Below are 22,115 nucleotides of genomic sequence, written 5' to 3'. Positions count from 1 at the left end.
TGGAAACTAATTTGAATGAGAAAAAATTATTTATTTTTATTTAAAAGTGAATATCAAATTGAATCACTGATTTGAACACTTAACATGCAACACACAACTGCTCCTTATTTTCAAGTCATACACAGCATACCCTGAAACGAAATGAGGAAGCCTGCTAGACAAAACATAGTATTCTAGTTACGAAAATACCACACCCCACCGACAACTTGCCATTTACAATAAAGCGCCACTTCGACAAGGAAGACACTGCAGAGAAGCAGCGTGCCATGCCTGCTGTTAAAACCACCGTTTCTACTCTACCCTCAGAATACTTCACATGGGGCAGTGTCATCTGATGCCTGCAGCCTTTTATTGAAACATCTCAGAGGACCTGTTATTGGTATGTATCATGAAGCCAAACGCATCTCTGTGCAATGTTGTGTTAGTCAAGTGCACTTAATTTGTTAAATGTTCCATTTGATCACTTTGAAAGAAAGAAAGAAAGAAAGAAAGAAAGAAAGAAAGAAAGAAAGAAAGTATTGCTGACAAATTTTCTGCTTTTCCAACAACTTGTACTGAGAAGTGCTGGACATTCAAGTTAAGACCGGAGAGCATCATCATCTCCTCACCGATCAAATGTTAAACCTACAGGAAACTGTCATCTCTGTGACCTACTTAATAAACTTCTTTAAATACTTTATGGTGTTTTACAGAGGAGCATATCAGTTTCTCCAGTCATCCCTGTAAAACATGCATTAAAATGTGTCTATTTTACAAGCCTGACACTTCAGTATTGCCCATTGTCTAAGCATACAACTCTGATATAAGACGACAAATTTAGTTAGACGGCTTGCAAAGCTCAGGTTAACCCTTTAAAGCCTGAACTGTAAAATAATTGACGGAAAATTCAAAGTTTTTGTTTTTGAAAATGGAGTGTTTGTTTAACCTCCTGACAATTTAAAAAAAATGTTATTCAAAATTCATTTGCATGTTTTAGTTTTAATTTGTATAATATTTGCTACATCTACATCTACATCTACGCACAGCAGAACTGTAACAAAATGTCAAAGATTAAGTAAGTTAAACTATGCAACTAAAGAAAGTACATGTTGGTTTGAGGAGTTCTGCACCCACAGACACCAGTGCACTGACAAGCCATGCACATAACACATAAGAGGTTAGCTTCTCACCCAGAAAAAAACTAAAACAATAACATGCTAGCCTGCAGTGGGTTACTAAGATATCATGAACTGTCATGATCCCACACCTCTCACACTCGGACACATGCTGTGCCTGAGTTATGCTCTCAGCTGGAAACCTTAAACTCTTTTTAACCCTGTGCTGCAACCTTCAGAGTGGTTGCGGGCTGTGCCCACCTGACGTTCAGTTGCACGTCAGGTTACGGTGTACGGTTAAGAAGGGTTTCTGGTCAAGTCTATATTTATAACATCTGACTATCTGAGCTGCTGATTTTGTAGCTTTGTCACTGAATAGACTCAAAGTTCCTCATAGACATTCTGAAGTAATGGTCAAGTCTGATTTTGCTAAAAAAAAATAAGTAAATAAAAATGTTTTGACAGTTCAGGAAGCCTTGATGTCAACAAGATTTAAAAGCCAGCTTCTGTGTTCTAGATCAAATGGAGGGCACGTTTCCATCAGAAAACACTTCGTCCACCACCTGTAACTTCTCCCTCTGCCCGACTGCTGCAACGTTATATTTCCTTCCCTCCGTCTATGCGCTCCTCTTCCTCACCGCCCTCCCAGGGAATGCACTCGCTCTCTGGGTGTTCCTGCGGTGCATCTCCAGCTTCTCCCCCATCCACATGTATCTGTGCCACCTGAGTATATCCAATGTGTTGTTGTCCATCACCACGCCCTTCCTTGCAGCCTACTATGCCGAAGGCTTGGTCTGGGGTCTGAATGATGTCCTGTGTCAGCTCGTCCTGCACGGCATTACCCCGGTGCTCCACATTAACATCTATATAAGCTTAATGATGCTCACTTGGGTGGCCCTCAGCCGCTTTGCGTCCCTAATCCAGAACACCCACGCCTCGAGGCCCAGCGCCTGCACCACCCTGTTGCCACACGCCTTCTTCGCTAGCCTCAAAAAAGTGTCCTTCGCCAACGTCGTGTGCATCACGGTGTGGCTAATGTCAGTGGGGAGCATAGTGCCAGTGACTGTTTATTATGCAGTGCACGAGGCTATGAACCAAACCACCAAAAATGACAAATCAGGACGTGGGAAGGTGTGCTACAGCCCTGCTGTGGAACTCGGAGGCAGTCTGTCTCAAACTGGCACTGTGGTCATTACAGCCTTCTTCTTTGTTTTGTACCTGCTGGTGCTGCTGTCCTACGTCACGGTGCTGAGGCATATCCGGCGCTCACGTCGCAACACACCAGTCACAACCTCCCAAAGACTGCTGAGGAGGGTGTTCCGAAACATTGTGGTCATCCAGGTGGCTATGAGTAATTTTATACTTTAAAATAATGTTATTGTTAGTCACTTAATTCCCACCTCTTGAGCCAAATAAATTTCCAATATACTTCACATATTTCATTAAATTTTAAAAAACCAACTCCACACAGGTCATTCTTTCTGTTTGCCTGCTGCCTCACCATATCTTCAAACCCATCTTCATTTCTCTGGTCCATGAAACTCCCCTTCAATGTTCCCCCACCAAAGAAACTTCCAGCTGCCACCCATTCTCCGGCATTATCGAGGTGACTGCTTTTCATATACAGATTGAAAGTAAAAATGTCCCACAGTATGTGGAAATCTGACATGATGATGGTTTTCTTGTCCTTCTCTAGCTGAAGAACTGCCTGTTTCTTCTTGCTGCACTGAGAAGCTCAACTGACCCCATCATGTACTTTGTGCTGGACAGGACATTCCGCAATGAAAGCCTCAACATTTTAAGGTGGAACCAGAAAAACTCCACAACACTGCAAATGTTCTGCTCGGGTACAGGAAGTGCCACTCCGAAGTCCGAACAGCAGAAGGAGGAAACCGCAGTTTCTGGCACTGTGGAGTGCAATCATGCAAGTGTTATATAGTTAATAATACTCATCTTTTGACTGCATGGGAAAGCAAACGTACTAAAGTTTCTACTTACAAAGCAGCTCATGAAAAAACTCGAGCAGTGAGTAGGAGAAAGGTAGTGGCACAACACTTCCCTTTTCACAAGTCTGTATCATTACTACAACTCAAAGCAAGAAGTTCTTGGTCAGTTTGAGTAACACAGTCAGTTTCTACCAAATACACCAGGACTGTATTCACAGTCTAAATTTCTCTCTCGTGCAGCTTTAATCCAAGTTTTCATTTAAATGATGTCCTCGTTATGTCTGATAGTATCTTATTACTTCACAAAGAAATCAGCATATCAGACACGCGCTGACCAAACGTTAACAGTTAAAGCTCAATGTCCTCTGTGCAGTGATCTTTTAATATCAGCACTCGCCACTGGCCACACGTGCTCTGTCCTGCTGTGGCTTCAGCCATTGCTCGGCTGTGAGACTGCAGGACTGCACTAAGATAACAGAGCACCAAGAACATGTCAGACCGTCAGTCCCTGAAAACTTAAAATGTAGAAATGTTTTTTAAAAAGTTAAGACTTTAAAAGAACTGCACACATACACACACGCATTAGTCGAACCTGAGGAATAAACTAAAGAAATTCCAAATTTCATTTTCCTGTATTATCTGGTTGGACCACCTGTGATAATTGAGCGGCCTAAAGTAGCTTTCAGTTGAATATGGATACTTTGGTTGTGGTGTTACTGTTTGTGAAGCTCTGTGAATTACACTCCTTTGCTTTTGTGATATCCTTACTTGTGTTTATTTGAAATGAAGTCTCAGTATATTGAAGTTAAAGTACTCTGTGCCTCCAGCTGCATTCTTTCTCTCCCTCTCTCTCTGTAACCGCTTCTACACATTCACACTCTGGTCCTACTTACATTTCGCTACTGTTGCAAAGTTATTTTTATATCATGCAATAAATATGTGTATGTTCTGTATCACTTTGTGCTCTGTCTGTTTCTATATACTCACAGCATTTTCTCAGTCCCATTCAACATACCACACAATCACACAGTGCTTAAATTTATAGCTAACGTTCACACACTCACTCAGATAAATACATTAGGGGTAAAATATGTGTTTCTTGGAGGAAGCCCCACGCTCGCTCAATCCTTAAGTTAAACCTACACTGGGACGGCATGTGTCGACACATGGGGATCAAACCACCGACCTTGCAGTTGGTAGACAATAGTGTAGGTTTCACTTGAGGACTGAGCGAGCGTGGGACTTCCTCCGAGAAATTTTTAATTGTCTGACACTTATATCTCTGCATCCTGGTAAAACTGCTACCATCTTCTACATCAGTGTATGGTGGAACTGCATTGATTGCGACATAAAAAAGAAAAAGTCACCAGGCAACAGTTCGGCACGCGCAGCGAGGCTCTGACAATTCAGTGTTAATTCAGTTTCGGGAAAACTTTGATGTCTTGTGTTTAGGGAAGTTGCTTTTTTAAATGTGCATTTAAGGTAACAACAAATAGATTTGTGCTTGTCTGCCCCTGGAGTTTACCAGCCCAGGTGCATCTAAGCAAGATTTCTGCTCAAACATTCTGGACGTTTAAATCTTTGTGTTTTAGAGGACCATTAGGAATTATGGCTTTCTCAACTTATTGAGGCTGACTGCAAAAAACAGAAGCCAAGAAACATCTAAGATTAGTCAGTCAAGAGCTTAGAAACAACACTTCTAAACCCGAAATACAGCTTAGTTTTAAATTCTTGACAAACACCTCTGACTGTTCTACGGTCATGAAAACAATATTTTTATTTTTATTTTTTTTAAAAAGGAAAATCCATACAGAAATACTGAAGCTAAAAGTAGGTTTTTACTTTTGAATCAACTCCTTATTTTTCTGTTGTTGCTACTATTTCTATATCTGAGATTCATCTCAAACCGTAAAGCTCCTACCCACAGTTGTATTGCTTTGTCCTTCTGGAGGCCTCTGCTGTATTCCTCTCCACGCATTTCATTTGTCTGCTCTGTTATCTATTCTGATGTTTCAGGTTTCTTTAACTTTGACGTCAATAACTGTTTACATTATGTAAATACAGCACTTTTGCTATTTGCCATTTACTTATTTCTGTTTGATACCACAAACTTTGGAATTGATCTAATACTAGGTAAAGCTTATATAGGGGAGAGCAGCGTGTCATGACTTATGATAATAATTTGCTAATTCTGAACACATTTTAATGATCACTGTGATTTTCACTTTCCATAAAAATTAACTAATAATAATTAGTTAATACAGCAAAACCCACCGTTAAGCTTTTCATGTATTGTGAAAAAGGCTTTTTTGGAGACCTGGAATGTAAATGTGCCCGTCTCTAAAGCACAGGCCAGGTCAGCTTCTGCTGTTTAAATGTGCTACTGACTATAAATAAAACAGACTTAACAGTCAAAACAGAAAGACTCAGATATTTTTCATAGTTTATTTTTGAGGTATATTATATAATAAAAAAATTATATGATAAATCAAATAAAGGTTTTAAAGGTAGTAAAGTAGATAGTATTTCATTGCAACAAAGAAATATCCTTTCAGGTGTAAACTGAAAGTACAAGTCATTACAAATACAAATTACTAAATAGTGGTAAAATGGTAAAATCACTCTTCTCTCTTTCTGATTCACATGCCGTGACGTGATATCATGGTGTTGCACTCGTGCATGCATGAAAATGTCTGTAGTGAGGTCCTCATGTGCAACAACAAGTGATCAGTGTTTGATGCCTGTGTGTGAAAAGTCTTTTTCAGTATTTGTGTGTCCATTGATTCTGAGGGTTTAGAGTGTGCACTATTGTTTGTGCTGACATTGTGTGAGAGTGTGTTGAGGGAATTTTCAAGAAGACAATGTTCTGTGAAGTGTGGCTCCTGCAGATGTGTATCCCCTGGCCCCCAGGGGCCGCAGTAGCTATTCAGACTGAAGCAGGCAGCAGAGAGTATCAGATACCCTCCAGTGTGCTCTCCCCCAAATACTCACTCACAGACAGACAGGCACAGGCCAGAGGAAAAAAATAAATAAGTAAATAAATCAACGCCAAAGAAACATAGCCAGGAGAGAAGGAATTCACAGTGAGTCGGGGGTGGTTGGAAGAAGAGGAAAATAACAAGTGGAGATGTGCTAAGCTCAGCTGCAGGCCATTTTTGGAGCTTTTTGCTAGCTGGAAAATAAGTGAAGGTTTTCATGTAACTGGTGACTACACCTGCTGAGATATCGCTTTTGAATTGTTAAATACTTTCTTCTGCTTTATAGCTGGACACCTCACACATCTTATTTAAGCTTGCAAAGGCAAGGGCTCCTTGCCACATTAGTGCTAACTGGGGTCTTTCACATCTCTAAAACTCTATAAGGGGAAACAGACAGAGAAGTAGCAGAAAACAAAAGCAAAACAACCCAGTGTGGTTTTACTATAGCATGAACAGGAATTCTTGTTCTTGTTAGGTTAAAAGTGTTGTGTTGAGGAAGGCCTTCACACTGCAAAAATTCAAAATCTTGAACATTTCAGTGAGATAGATGAACTTGTTTTAGGACAGTGCATCTTGGATCTGGAGAATTTTCACTTGCTCAATTGGCAGATTTTTTTTTCACTTATTTCAAGCAAAAATATCTTTTAGTAAGTGAAAAAAATGTGCCAATGGAACAAATGAAAATTCTCCATATCCAAGATGCACTGTCTAAAACAAGTTCAAATATCTCACTGAAATGTTACTCTGTAGCTGATTGTGTCTTATTTTAAGTGTCATAAGATTTTTTTGGACTAGAAATTAGACAAATGTACTTGGTAAGATTTTGAATTTTTGCCATGCATAAAAGATGCACTCAGCCCGTTACTAACAGTAGTACCCAGCCTTACATATTCCTGTTTTGTCGCTCATACTTGGGACATTCACAACATTGAATTTTAAGAGATTTCCCATTTCAACTACCTTTAAGGCACACACACTAACATTAGCCGTTTAACTAGTAGCAATTACATGATACCCACATTAGCTGTAGTGGCTCGCAGACTATAGTTAGAAAAAATGAGCAATTATTGCAGGCTATATGGGACAGAAGTCGTATGGCAGACGTGTAAACTTGTAAACTTTAGCCAACCTCTGTAATAAAACACATTCCATGATGACATAACATGATGGTCAGGACTTGTGGTCTGGTGTAATATTATGGCTGGAGGTTATTTTCATTTTCCTGTGTATTCGTTTGTGTTTGTTATCAATTAACAGTTGAAATATATTAGCAAGAAGGGCAGCTGAAATAAATGAAGTCACACTTACTTACCCCCATTAACCTGTGGCAGCTCACTGATTGCCAATGTTATTCACATCACTCTCCCAATCATTCAGCTTCATTAGAAACGCCAGAGGTTTGCATTAGGGAGTATCAACAAAAGACCTCTGCGTGTTTTGCATCTGTATACACTTTCTGTTTACACAGGGTGTGTGCATTGTTTGTGGGTCTCCTCAGACATTGTATTATTTCCTGTGGTTTTCCTCTGATGTTGCTGAGGACTGTGACTGTGGTTTCTTATGCCTTTTGTTGGGCTCATGCAACATGCACTCAGACACAAAAGTGCATTACTGCCAGCAGCTTCAGGAGGTGTTCTGCTGCTAACGTCTGAAAAGTTGCGAGCTGTAGTAAAGATTGCAGGGGTTTGTTTTATTTAGGGTTTTTTTTTTTGCAAGTCTTTAGGTTTTCGAATGCGCACCTCATACAGGAATTGCATGAAACAGTCAAAGTTCAAATGAAGCAGCTCCTATGTACTGCCATTAATACAACACCTGATGTTCCTTACATTTTAACCAGCTGTAAGGCTTAACATAAGGAGAACTTTGCAAACTAGCAGCAACCTGCAATCGTTTTATTGTCGCACTAATTTTTAATTTCTGCTGTTACTCAATTTGTGTCTATACATGTGAGAGGACGAAGGGACAGGGGAAAGAGAAAAATATTTTATTCCTGGTTGACTACACAATATTGGACTGATTCCCACTTTGTTGAAGTTGAAGGAAACCAGCGTTGTTTTTATACATATATATGGACTGGTTGATTTAACTGATCTCGCAGCACGTTTCACGGTGTAGGGGAAACTGAAGTCATCTCTGTTTAGATTAGACAAACAAACAAATGTAGCTGCAAATTCATAAGAAAAACTGACAAGCACTGGGCTACTCAGAGGTGTTATTTTGCCATCATACACAGACACATTAAAGGCAGCAGTGCACGTGCCATGCATATTAGTGTGCACGTTTGTGCTCAACTGTGAAACGGCAATGACTGAGTTTCATGGTCGACACCTCAAGGCCCATTGAAAGGCATTAAAAAAGCCATTCACTCCACCCATCATCACACAAACAGCACTAACGACGCTGCTAATTGTCCTCCAAGTGTACCACGAAGAGGTCCGAGAGGAGAACGACCGTTTTACCTTGTAAAAACAGCTGACATTCAAGTCACTGACAAGCAGTCAGTGGGGAAATGAGTCTCCTATCAATCACACTTCCCCATTCATATGTAGAAAGTGGTATTTGCTTCAAAGCCACCCCAAATAAAGCCGAGAATAGGGTCTAACATGTAAGCACAGTGACAGACAGATATCTGTATCACCTCAGTCTGTCTTCCAGTAAACAGGCTGAAACTAGCAACCAGTAAGCTGAGATATTTACAAAACTGAGTGTCACTGACATTTTAAGATGTATAAATGTAATGATAATAATAATCAGAATCAGAATAATAAAACATTTAAAGTATTAGTGATTGCCTTGAATATATAAATGGTACGATGCCATAGCAGGAAATACAAACCTGTCCTTTGAAAAGTAGAAGCCATCGCTGCCTCTAGTTTTGCTGCATTAAGAGTCGAGGTGCAAATGACCAGAAAACCCCAATAAACAATATATATCATCAGATTATCACAATAAGGGCTGGGCCATATCATACCGTTCACGGTAATACCGGTATAATGTTGGGCAACGATAAGAAAATGAAATATCGCGATAGAATATGGGTAAAACGCGCATGCGCAGTGTTTTTGTTTTCATATGCACATGGAGGAAAAAGCATGGCGGCAACAGAGAATGAGAAGGGCGAAAGTGGATCGTTGAATGAAAAAGATGAACCAGAATTGGTTTTTAAAAATGCTGCAACTTCAGTGGTGTGGAACTGGTTTAGCTTTCGTCCCTCAGACACAGAACAAAGCAATATTTTTGGTAGAACATGCTAGCGGGCCGTGGTTATTACCGTGTTTTTTGGAAAATACAGCACACTTAAAATCAATCCTTTGATTCTTCTGAAAATCGACAGTGCCCCTTATAATCCCGTGTGCCTTGTGTATGAATTCTGGTTGTGTTTACTGACCTCGAAACGATTTTATGTGGTACAAGGCGCTCGAAAATCTGTCAAATGTTTTAGTACAACTTTGCTAAGCTACGAAGCTGCACCGCTTGATGGATTGTCGGAGCATTACGGCTATCGTAGGCAGGAGCCCCGTGGAGTGATACGTACTGTGCTTCAACATAATATCACCGTATTCTGTGTGTATAACCTCTTTTTAAGTTTGTGGATATTATACGTGGTTATGCTGAGGATATCGTTATCACAAATTTTCAAATGTATATCGTGATAAATATTTTTGGTCATATCGCCCTGCTCTAATCACAATACTTCATTCACAATCAGTGTATCCAGTGTTGGACACACTTCAGTTGAGCTGATTTAATAGAAGTTTGCTCACCTAAAGCTATCTTAGCATTGTGGTGTTTGTGCTGTTGTTTATAGTATTCCCAGAATATTTTATTTACTTAATAAAATATCAATATTCGGTGTCTCCGTGCAGCACCATACTTTATCACTTTTTGCCAGAGCTTCAGTAAAAACAGCTTTAATGTGGGTCTAGCGATATTACACATGCTTTTGTCAGATGTGTGATGCCGACTACGTACTAAACAGTTGACTGAATGACTACATTTAATCTAATGGATAGAGTTACATGCAGATAATAGCGCAGCAACATTTAAAGACACAGCCATATATCAATATAAAACATGTGCACTGTTCCTATATTTTGTATCCTGAACAGACTCATCTTTACTTTCATGATTGTCCAACATGCTGCTTTCTTTCTGCAGATATTACCCACAGGTATACATTTGAGACTTACAACACAGTAAGAAAAACTGACCTATCACAGACCACCAGAAGCTCAACAAGGGACAAGCACAGAGTCTGACCGCTGCGCACAGCTGAGTCAGCTCTAACGTGACGAGCACAAATTTAACTAGAAGGCTTGAAGCGTGAAGTTTGTGCAATGTTTTCTTCCAGACACACAATGTTATATGCAAGACATGGACACTATAAAATTTACAGAGGGAACACTTCCTGTTCCTTACATTCAGAAGATCTGACTGCAGATCTCACCTTAGCGCACCTGGAGAATGAAGAAATACTATTGCTGCAAACTCTGTGTCGGTCTGTGTCAGCACCACACTCTCTTTCCTCAGGTTTACATCAAAGTGGTGCTGTGTTTATGGTTTCCTCAGACGGCTCAACACAGAGCCCGGATATGCTTTGCAGATTCAACATTCAGCATGACTTTACTTCAGAACAGCTGGCTGTATAGCACAGACACCAGATATATGAACAGTCCCACAACACAAAAGTTCACCTTCAATCTTGTGCTGGCTTCTCTCTTCATCTCTCAACTTCTGCTTTCAAAGCTGACGCAGATAAACTCATTCTGCCTTGCTGTTTGCGGTGCATTTGCATGCACACAATCTGTAGCAGTGAGAGAGGCCAAAGACAAACACACAGATCCACAAAAATAGACATACAAGCGCGCTGGTGCTGCTGTCACTGGTGGAGGTCTGTGGTGAAGCAAGTGGGAAGATGAATACACAGCCATCATGGTGATTTATGAACAAGAGGATTGCGATGAATTCAGTGACTTTTATGCATGGAAAGCTGTGGCACGTTCACACTGTTCCATATTCAACAAGCACAGTTTTGTTGCCGAAGCACTGCATGTGTATGCTCTATTTTGTTTGTGTCCCCTGTAAAGGGCATACGTCTCAGCAGTACATCTAGTGAGCTGGAGACAGGGGCTCAGAGTCACTGTTAGATACTGATAACAGAAGTCTAATACTACTGTGGGACAATGTCAAAGCTGCATTTTTACCTCACTGTTCTAACACAAGGTGCCTTTTTAATACCACATATCATTTACTAACCATAAAGGAGTGTGGCTGGCAAGCTTCCCTCGTGATCCCAGCAGTCCACTAAGCCTGACTTAATAAAACTAAATCATCAGACTGACTAACAGGTTTGGTCTGAGTTAACTCCCTCACCAGACCAAGCATAGAGGTTTAGCCATATGCTCTAAGTTATGTAATGTATCTCTGTAACTCTGATGAAAACAGCCTCAGGAAGTTAACTGAACTGTGAGGAAGTTCTAGGAATTAAAAAAAAGAACCAGGCAAATGTGATAACTTGATATAAATTTACCAATTTAGCTGCTAACTCAACACTTATATTCAATAAGATAAGCAAGTTAAATCACTTGCAGGTTTGAGTCAGTTTATCGTGATTTTCTCGCTGGTATAGCTTGGAGCGTGGATAAGAGTCTGGCCTGTTCCAAAAATAGCCCGGCTCTAATGACAGTTGCATTATGCTTCTGTATGCTAGAATTTTTTTCAGTGACAGGATTAAAAACTTCTCAAAAGTTCTCTAAACAGATTTAATAAAGGTAAAAAGTCAACACTTTTAGGGCCCTTCTAAATTCTAAGACTTTTAAGGGTCCAAGACTAAAATGAGGACAATTTCATACATTCATGTCAGAGTCATAACACCGCTCAGAACCATATCAGTCTATTTCGTTACCGTATGGATTTTGGACTGCTTCGTTGCAGGGCTCAACTTTAGATGTCCAGCTGGTCCTTGGTTTCAAGTGTCAAGAGTTTCAAGAGTTATTATAGTTTAATATTTTATAATTAGTTTTTATTTTTATTTCATTTTTGACTTTTAACTGTAAATTCAGTTTAGCTTCAGTTAGTGTCCAGAGTGAGCTTTCTTGTTTCAGTTTAGTTTTATTAGATTTAGTGTTAGTCTTTATTAATTATTTTATGGAGGGCACATGTCAGATTCAAAGATTTAAGAAAATCAGTAAAAATATTACAATAAAACACATGAATAATGTTTTGAAAGCAGTTGCAGTCTTGTTGACATCCAGAGTCTGAATAAACATGTCCATCAATGCCTCGTCGGGCAGTTTTTGTTTTTGTACCAAACAAGCCCATGTATTTTAGTTCACATGTAAGATTTCTGTATAAGTATTGTTAGTAATCATGTGACCATTAGCTGTTGGTTCACTGTGTATAGACACTGCTGTGATAATATAGGACCTTCAGAGATTGCTCCTGGGACCCATTGAAACTGCAGCTTCTGTCAGTTACACCAGTTTCTTTCACATACATATCGGATCATTAACGACAGTGATACCTAATCAAGGGACAGTCGTTGATTGAAGTTGATTGGGGCTTTTTGAGCTCTTTGTCTGGCAGTTAAAACAAGCCAGACATCATTAACATTTCAGTGCCTTTCTGCCTGCACCTGGTGGGCGTGCCATTTTAACACCTCCCCTTGTCATCCACGTTAAGGACCACAATTTACACACTACATGATTGACTACTTTTCTGCTGAACAGAGATTGTAAATGAACTCCTATTGGTTAGGTCAAGTATGGGGTATTTCAGAAGTTTACTGGAACCCACCCAGTTGAACTATATAAATGAGAGCAGATAAGCTCCTGTTATTTACCAAGCTGCCGATCGCAACATACTGTACTACAGCAGACATGGCACAAATCAGCAAGGAGGAATCCCAGGAGACTCATCTCATGAGGGCAATGAGACAAGTACACGAGTTCAAGCAATATCTTGCCAGCCTGGGCATTAAAGTTTCAGTGAGAACTGCAAGGGTTCACTACAAGGAGAGACAACCCTGCTGCGAAAGTCGGTAAGTAATCAAAGGACTGAATTACTGACTGGTAGCCTGCAGAAAATAACTTTTGCTTTTCTGTTTGTCTGATGTTTTCTTGTTTCTTATTAATATTTTACAGCAATATCTTGGCTGCCATTGATGAGATAACAAAAAGCAATGACAAGATGACTGCGCAAGACATTCAGCTAAAAATCGAGGAAGATCTGGGAGTTTCACTGAGCCTCTCCAGTGTACGCCACGCTCGACGACTCCTTGGGAGAAAAACTCCCTTCTCCCAAATGACGGAAGAGCTCAACAGTGACGCAAGATTACAACGAGTTCTCCAGAGGATCGAGTCTGGGGAGATTTGGGATGATAGCACAGAAGTTCCACAGCAAGACGATCGACCACAACCGGGACGTGTCATCAAACTTCACATCTGGGGGATGATTTCACAGCATGATGCATGTCCTAAAACCATCTTACACGAAATCCTGGACAAACGCCGCTCTCAGAAACCCAACCAAGTTGCTGCTGCACGGCTGGGCCTTGACGATGGCTTCTTTGAGGAGATGGATCCAAACCCCACTGCTGCTGCAGAGCCATCAGCTTTAAAGCACATCAAGCTTGTTGTAATTGCAGTTGCGAAGGACAACTGAGAGCAGAGTGGAAAATTAGTTTCCACCAATTCCTATTTAGATGTACAATGTTCCCCTTCTATAGTGTGATATTGTTTTTGTTTTACTGTTGTGTAATGAAACTAAATCTGAAATCGACTGAAATTTAAAACATTGTGCAGGACACTGAACTTAAAATCGAAGAAGATTTCACCGAGTCTGTCCAGCACACATCATGCCTGCCGTCTACTTGGCAGGAAGACCCCCGTCTCCGAATTGGTGGAAGAGATCAGCAAGGTTACAACAAGATGCGCGACCATATCTGGGGGATGATTTTACAACACGATGCACGTCCTGAAGCCATCTCAAAGTTATCCTGTACAACTGCTGTCTTCCTAAATCTGTGAAAAAATGTTGGTGCTGCACAGCTGGGCTTGAATGATGGCTCCTTTTTGCTGCAGAGTAATCAACTCTAAAGCACATTAAGCCTGTTGTAATTGCAGTTGTGAAGGGCAACTGAGGGGAGAGGAAATTAATTTTCCATTAATGTTCCCCCTCTATATGTATAGTGTGATATTGTGCTAGCTTTAGTATTGTAATCAAAGTATTTCAAAATCTGAAATGTATCCGTTTTGAAATCTGACAAATAAAACTTTACAAAGACAAACTGATTTTTGCTTAGTCTTTTCCACAATAATGCATTATTCTGGACATGACTAGTTTAGTCCACGGGTTTTGCTCTTTCAATCCAGGGATTAATAATCTGGCTAATTTTAGATTCAAATATTAACAGATGTTCCATTTAAAACAGCGATGACTAAGTAGTTTTAGTGCAGGGGAACTAGCTGACAACCTGGCAACAGCTGCCTAAAGCAAAGTGAAGCTGACATTAGGAATTACCCAACAGAACGCCACGTGAAACGCCACACATCATCACAGCAGTACTCATTTTAAGCTCTCATAGTAGAGGATGTTTATTTTTATGTCTATTATGTAATGCAGCAACACGACTGGAGAAAATGGACTTTTTCATGTATAGGTGAACATTTTCTGGTTGTCTATAGAAATACCAGCATTTAACCCAACAAGTGACTATTTAGGAAGCATGTAAGCCAGGTTTTGTTCAGCGCTACAGTTCACAGGCTTCCCATTAAATGCATTAAATTGTGATCAGAATTACTGTTTGGAATAGAAGCTGTGAGGCTGTTCTCACTGAAAGCATGTCTGCTCAAATTTGTGTATCAGAGGCAGATTTCTAGAGAACTAAACTCATTAGTCACAAGAAAGTAAAGATAATTAATGCAATTAAATAACATTACGTGCGTGTATTTTTAGTTGGGTTTTTTTTTAGCTCGGAGGCACTGGTGACAACAACTGCATCAATTCATTAAAAAAAGAAAAAACAATCTGTCAAACTTGAGAAAAAGCTCCAGTCTGACCTCACAATCAGCCTTGAACTCATTTTTAAAACAGAAGGAGTCACAGTCGAAGGCAAAATCGAGACATTACAGGTGGGAAATTTGAATCTTAAAGGGGCTGTAACTCAGTCAAAACAACATTTGTCAACATCAACCATCTCATAGTTACTGCATCACATAACAAACTAGTTATTTGTAATTCATGTGTCACATTTAAAAGTCAACTACAACTCAGTAAAATCACCAAGTTTATTGATCACGGGTAACTGCAGTTAATTTGTTTCTGTGTTGATAACTTCATCATAGCAAGTCTGTGCTGATGCAGCTGATTACAAGTCAACATCCTGCAATCAAATAGATGGAGCCATTTTAGAGTGATGAGCTAGACTTGTCTATTTTAATCAGATGTCTGTGGTGGCTGCAACCTCCTCGTGTTGGTTTTGAGACATACAGTTTTGTTATTCACACATTAATACCAAAACAATACTATGAGACAAAAAAGTGGTAAATCCTGACAAATGAGAAGCTGGAGGTAACATTTAACACTCTTAAATAAAAATAAAGGACCAATGTGATCAATGACTTTTATCTGACTGGTTAGTATTGACGTGGATTTGATTGTTAAGCTTTATTTGTAAACTGTTAAACTACAGCAGCATGCATGTTTAATATATACTTGGAACTTAATGCGAGTAAAGATCTCAACTTATCTTTCAGTTCCAGGAAATTCTCCGCCTTTACTGTGAGACATTTTACATGAGACTACAAATAGGTGAAACAACAAGCAGGAGGAAGTGAGTTCGATTTGTTGTTTCAGTTTGAGCGGTCTGGGTCACTGTGTTACATTTAAACAGCGTTATACAGATATACACATTATACAAGGCCAAAAAACAACAAGCCTTGAATTTAAATGCGTCCGCAGACAAACATGCTGCTCACCAGCACAGTGTCAGTAACACCTACTCTGTACTCTCCATACGAGAAAACTTGTTGACACGGAGGCTGCGATACACATACCAACATCTATGGTATATAACCAAGTTTTTACCACAGAAATGAAGTGCAGTAATGAAAACGTTTTAAGATGCTGCACATCAGATGGAAAATTATCAACAACAACAACAACGACAAAAGTGAAATTAAAAGCTAATTCTGACATCTGAAACATCATGGCAGGATCCGAGCAACCATTTTTATGCTCCTCAGATTAAATGCTCAATGATGTCGATGAGTAATAATGTAAATATAAAATGAAAAGGTCTTTGACAGGATTTTGGATAATAATGGGGTTCATTGAACTCCAGAAATAAAACAGTCAGCAGAATATATAACTACTCTGTCACAAATACAACCAGATCACAGAGAAGGACTTGCAAAAGTAGTAGGGGGGTAGTTGTAGCTCAACTGGAAGGTTGGTGGTTTGATTCCATGCCAAATATGCTAACCCCAAGTTGCACTCCTATGCATTGGATGTGTGTGGAGTACTATGTACTTATGTTGGTGTGAATGGGTGAATAAGGGATATTGTATAAAGTGCTCAGGTAGAGTAGAAAAGTACTAAGCACTCTATTTAGCATTATAAAATACAGTTTTTAGGCAATGATTTCGCTCTGTGCAAAATTGCTGAAATGTGTGGACAGTATATAAAAAAGGCTGTAATTCCTAAACAGTGAATGGCACTGAAACAAATACTATCACTGCAAACAGGCAGCTTTATCATCTCATTATGCCCCTCCAAACTCACAGGCTGGTATCGCTCACATCAAGACAATAAGACTAAGCCGGTGATTCAACAGGGATCCATGTAGGGGCGCAGCAGAGTGAAGACAGAGATATGACTATATAGACTATGATGACTAATACCAAGGCACAATGCTGAAGAGAAAGATAGTAATACAACAGCTGGGAGCTGACTGTGACAAAATATGCATATGGGCCTTGTCCAAGTCAGTAAAGTACTTATATTAAAGTTCTAATTAAGCTCTGTGAATATCTCGTAAAAGCATTAACCTCACTAACTGCAGAGGGAATTTTAGTGCTTTTCCACTAAAGAAAAATGTGAAGCAGGGTATGTGAATGCAAAACAGTTTTTCTTTTCTTTTTTCCCTAAGCTAGCTCTACTTGTTATAAAAGCTGGTTAAAACTGACTGACATAATAGCTACTTACTGCTTGCAGCACACACAAATACCAAAGACTGACGTGCAATCAAACAACTGACACACTGACGCAAGCGATTACATTGACCTTTTCACACAGGCACGCACATAATCAAATAGCTGCAGACGGTGTTAGAGAGATACTGACGGGAAACGTAAGAGAAGGCATTACATATCAATCCCACGGCAGTAGCATGAAGAATTCTCATATCACGACATCTAGATTTACCACTGCACAAACTATAGAGGAGCTGCCAGTCCACTGTTTACTGCCATGTATCACACAGCAGGCTGGAGCCAGAGCTTCGTTAGGAACACTCAGCACTACGAGTTGCTTCACTTTGTATACATGACATCTGATTAAAGCGTTTTATATCCCACACCAAGTCTGACTGTGATCACGGTGGAGGAGCCTTGATGCTGATTTGTCCTCATCTAGCAGCGTGATGACATGTAAAGTACATGATCAGTTTCCCTTACTGTAGTCACAGTATAGTTACAGTTGTGTCATTACTTGTGCTACAAGGTTCCTCAGTTATCTGCACAATAAGAGAGAGAGAGAGAGAGAAAAAAAAAATCATGCATGCCTTTTCCTCGCTGTGCACATGTAACGTAGTCAGCTGATTTCAGTTTGTGTTCAGGGAGGAGGAAAATAGTGAAGCAATGACAAACTGAGAATGTGACAGTAAGTGCAGACTATGTCCAGGCCAGAAACAACTGCTGATAATACATCAGCCTGTTGCAAGCAACTGCACAGACAGCTAACGCAAAGCTAGCAGTAAACAACCCAGAGTGATGTTAAAAGTATGACCCCCACGGCCAGCAGTAAGAGCCTCTTTACGATAGGGAGTGTGTCAGAGAGTGCAGCCAAAGGGGCATACTGGTCACTGCATGTCGGGACATGTTACAGAATAACTCAAACCTCATGTAACTAATTAAAACAGTAATAGCATTAGCTTTAAAACAAAAGAACAGTGTAATATTTTACTTTGGTGATGAAAAACAACCAACCTTTCTCTGCTTAAGCACATTAAGAGTCACTGAATCAGTGTGACACTGGTCCAACCACACCCACTAGAAACTCTATTGTTTCTCATTTCCACACAAAACTCACAACGACAGGGAACTGAGAGAGTGCAGAAGACTACTTTAGATGCAAAAGGCATCATAAGCAGAATGATACAGATTCTACTTTTGATCACACATTCCTCACTCATTCCAGACCCGTTCTACATAGTCTGGCGTGAGCGAAAAAAGCAGCAGCACAAGTGATCCACAGAGTTTCCCCTCATAGCTTGTTATGTCAGCTTTAGCCGCAGTGTTTCGAGAGAAGCCCTGCTGACATTCTTTTCCATTACAGCCTCACACAGAAGAGCTGTACTGCTGTGGACCTGCTTGGTACCAGAGCCAACAACAATCTTTCAACCCTAAATATGTACTCAAGAGCTACAGTTTTTCAAACATTGGTTCTAACTGAACTTTAATTTTTTCGATTTAAAACATATTGGAAATTGTGTCAAGTTACTGGCTAATACAAATCAAACCTTTACTCCTGTTGTTGCTTCATATTTAACAGCTCTACACTGGTGAACTGCCCCAACGATTCGAATGTGTGTGTGTGTGGGGGGGGGGGGGGGGGGGGGGGGGGGGGGGGGAATAATAGTGGAAGTGCACTGGGGTAAACTGGTGCAACCCCATCAATCATGGATGCAGTAAGCACCAAATCACATCAAGCATCACCTCAAGGCCCTTTACACTGTAAGGTAAAGACCCTACAATAATATAAAATAACAGAGAAAACCCCAACAATTATATGACCGCTTATGAGCAAACGTTTTGGTGACAGTGGGGAAGAAAAACTCTTTTTTTAACAGGAAGAAATCTACAGCAGGACCAGGTCAAGAGTGGCCATCTGCCGCGACTGGTTGGAGAGAACAAAGGAAGACAGGATAAAGCGTGTCTCTTAGCTTTCAAAACTCGAGCAAATGGCTCGTCCAGTCTGAAATGGTTACAGAGCTTGTTGATAGGTAGTAGGAAACAAGCGGCTAGCCAAACGCTGTCAAAACAGCATACTTAACCAGAGTGCCAATAATGCTGCAGCTGACCCAGATTATGACCCACCACGACTTACAGGTTAATGAACTGTGTGAAGTACAAAAAAGAATGCGAAACTTTGCTTGTCATTGTGAAAATGAAAGTGTATTGAGAAGTTGGCATGGGTGACAGACAGTCAAATCCAGGACGAAACTAATGTCATTCACCAGCAGTCGAAAGTGTTTACACTCAGAAGTATAAAAACTACGTGGTGAGTAGTAAATACGGTCACCAAAAGGTTAAATATATGTGAACGTACAAAAAGAGCCAGTAAAACAACAAATGTGACCTTAAGCAAAAATTGGGTGAAGACCCACCATGTAGTTATTGTGTATGTGTTTCACGTACACAACCTGACCAAGGTTGGGTGATATTTAAAATTTTTCCAACCGGCATTTGTCAGTCCAGTAAATGACGAAGGCGATATAGACACCAGATCTGCACATTTAGAATTTATACGTTTTGTTTGGAGGGAATATTTTACCTTCTTTTCTTGTTTGTTTCAGTATTAATATAGCTACTTTTTGGATTATTCATTTATTTATTTGAGATGCGCACAAAAGACTTAACTTTACGTCAGAGATTTTTTTTTTATGTTTGCTGGAAGAGACATTTTGATTTTTACCTTTTTGTTTAATTTTGTATTTGTTGTTTGGTCGAGTGTGTGAGACAGATAAACACTGGAACGGCCTGTAAAAAAGAAGCCAGTTACTCTTTGTTTCCCTCCCCACCATTGTGGGTTTTTTAAATTTAAATAAAATGTTTTAAAGCAGCGCTATTATTTTTTCTGTTGACTGCTTCTTTTAGCTTCAACCAACATTATTAGCAAACTTACTCATGGGCAAAAAATCCCTCTTGTAAAAACAATCGGCGAAGGGCTCAGCCTATCATCGATGGTCGATATATTCGTCCAGTCGTCCAACCTTAAGGAAGGTGAGCAATTCTTGTGCATAACGGACAGAAAAATTGTGCCTTGGGATGACATAAAGCTCAGCACTGATTCCATCAAGGTTATTAAACAATTAAAAAAAAAAGGTCACACGTTTAACATTTGATGTTGCACCATTCCCATTTATAGAAAATGTTTGCTTTTGCCTCCGCGCTGCAAGGATTCAATAAACTTGGGGAGGTCAAGAATTTTGTCAACTGTACAACCACCCAACCTACCCAATTGTTTTGCGTGGCACACAATCCAAAAAGTATTTAGCGGGGCGATCGTGGCTCAAGAGTTGGCAGTTCGTCTTGTAATCGGAAGGTTGCCGGTTCGGTCGTTGTGTCCTTGGGCAAGAAACTTCACCCGTTCACTTCACTTGTTGCTTACTGGTGGTGGTCAGAGGGCCCAGTGGCGCCAGTGTCTGGCAACCTTGCCTCTGTCAGTGCGCCCCAGGGCAGCTGTGGCTACAATGTAGCTGCCATCACCAGTATGTGAATGGGTGGATGACTGAATGTAGTGTAAAGTGCTTTGGGGTCCTTAGGGACTAAGTAAAGCGCTATATAAATACAGGCCATTTAAGCTGGATTGGAAATTTAAGACAAGCCAATCCAGAGCCACAACAATTCTAATTTAGCAAACAGCAAAACTGGACAAAACTAGATAAAAGTCTAATCACTTAGTATGCATCACCAAAATGCAGGAAAATGTAATAAAACAAACTGCATTTAAACACACGTGACAACAGAAACAACTGAACTTTCAAATGTGGGCTGCTGCACTTCGTAGTTGGACACCTAAGCAGATGAAAAATACCTTGACATCTCGGTGGATGACATTGTTGTCGTGGCAGTAGCGTAGCGCCTCGAGGATCTGTCTCATGTAGTGACTAAGCAGGGGGAAGGGGGAGAGAGAAAGTGCAAGGTCATTGTTACATCAGAGTTAAGTGTTTGTGTAAATCATGGTTGCAAATATTGATTCAAATAATTTTAAAAAAGCATCAGGAAGCCTTTCAGGGAAGTAAATCAAAGCCATAAAATCTCACCTGGCCACGGCTTCACTGTAGACAAAGCCAGCGTCTGCCCTCTTCACGATCTCAAAACACAGGTCCGCTCCATCCATACTAATACACACAGAAATTAGAAGAGAAAGAGACTCACGGTGAGAGAGGGTCAGACTAGCAAGAAGGTCAGGCCACAAATACAAGTAAGAAGGAAAGGCCATTCTTATTAAAACTTCAAGTGCTGCGCTTCTTTGTGATTGGCTGTGAAGGCGAAATGGGAGAAACAGGTTAGTAGCAGTAATTGTGTTTAGCGTCTGCGAGTTGAGGTAGGCACAGCTGGACCAGCTCGCCTACATGTAGCACAAAAAAAAGCTGCTACGATGCTGGTAATATTTCTGTAAGCCTCTGCTATGCTTCAGCATTTTCTTCAGAAACTATTAAGAGTTAGGAAGTAGAAAAGTGTATTTCATAGCACCATTATTGGGGGAGGAGATAGCTCAGTAGGAAGATCGGGGGTTCAAATCCTGAGGTACCCCTGAGTAAGGTACCGTCCCTACACACTGCTTCACTGAGTGAACGGGTTAAATGCAGAGAGTCATTTCCTACAGGGGATTAATAAAATATACAAAAACATTTTACCTAAACGTTATTTGAAACCCTGAGGGAATATTTAAATACAGTAAAAGACCCATAAAATATTACTATAAACAGATAAATACGGAGCTAAATGAAGCCGATCTTATCTCATGAAAAAAGGTTAGCTCAGCAGGTCAGAGTACCCCACCAAGAACATCAAAGCAAGTACAGACAGTATATAAAAGATAATATGTAGTCAGCTATACAATCGGACCTATGATCTCGGTGAAGACTTTCC

General features: G+C 40.2%; 2 protein-coding genes across 17 annotated transcripts in view; one reads left to right on the top strand and one right to left on the bottom strand.

Moving 5' to 3' along the window:
* The window catches only part of caska (calcium/calmodulin-dependent serine protein kinase a), a 158,017-nt gene that overhangs the window by 56,710 nt on the left and 79,192 nt on the right, over positions 1-22,115 (bottom strand). For all 15 annotated transcript variants that reach the window (XM_084908974.1, XM_084908975.1, XM_084908977.1 and 12 more), the window contains exons 4-5: positions 21,284-21,361; positions 21,055-21,127 (exon numbers count right to left, since the gene is read on the bottom strand). In XM_084908974.1, the coding sequence (XP_084765100.1) occupies positions 21,055-21,127; positions 21,284-21,361 (151 nt within the window). The remainder of the gene's footprint in view (positions 1-21,054; positions 21,128-21,283; positions 21,362-22,115) is intronic.
* On the top strand, positions 127-3,993 carry gpr82 (G protein-coupled receptor 82). 2 transcript variants are annotated; one of them, XM_084909000.1, is made up of 4 exons: positions 127-379; positions 1,612-2,435; positions 2,566-2,700; positions 2,791-3,993. In XM_084909000.1, exons 2-4 carry the CDS (start codon positions 1,617-1,619, stop codon positions 3,031-3,033), a joined length of 1,197 nt encoding a protein of 398 aa, XP_084765126.1. In that variant the 5' UTR covers positions 127-379; positions 1,612-1,616; the 3' UTR covers positions 3,034-3,993. The 2 variants fall into 2 exon arrangements, with proteins under 2 accessions (XP_084765126.1, XP_084765127.1); XM_084909001.1 differs by having other exon boundaries at positions 127-2,435.

This window comes from Perissodus microlepis, chromosome 16, assembly GCF_051167445.1.
Source record: "Perissodus microlepis isolate ML-2025 ecotype Zambia chromosome 16, ASM5116744v1, whole genome shotgun sequence".
In the NCBI taxonomy this organism is placed as follows: domain Eukaryota; kingdom Metazoa; phylum Chordata; class Actinopteri; order Cichliformes; family Cichlidae; genus Perissodus; species Perissodus microlepis.
The sequence above is the reverse complement of the archived record's forward strand: the minus strand, read 5'-3'. Positions and strand labels throughout refer to the sequence as shown.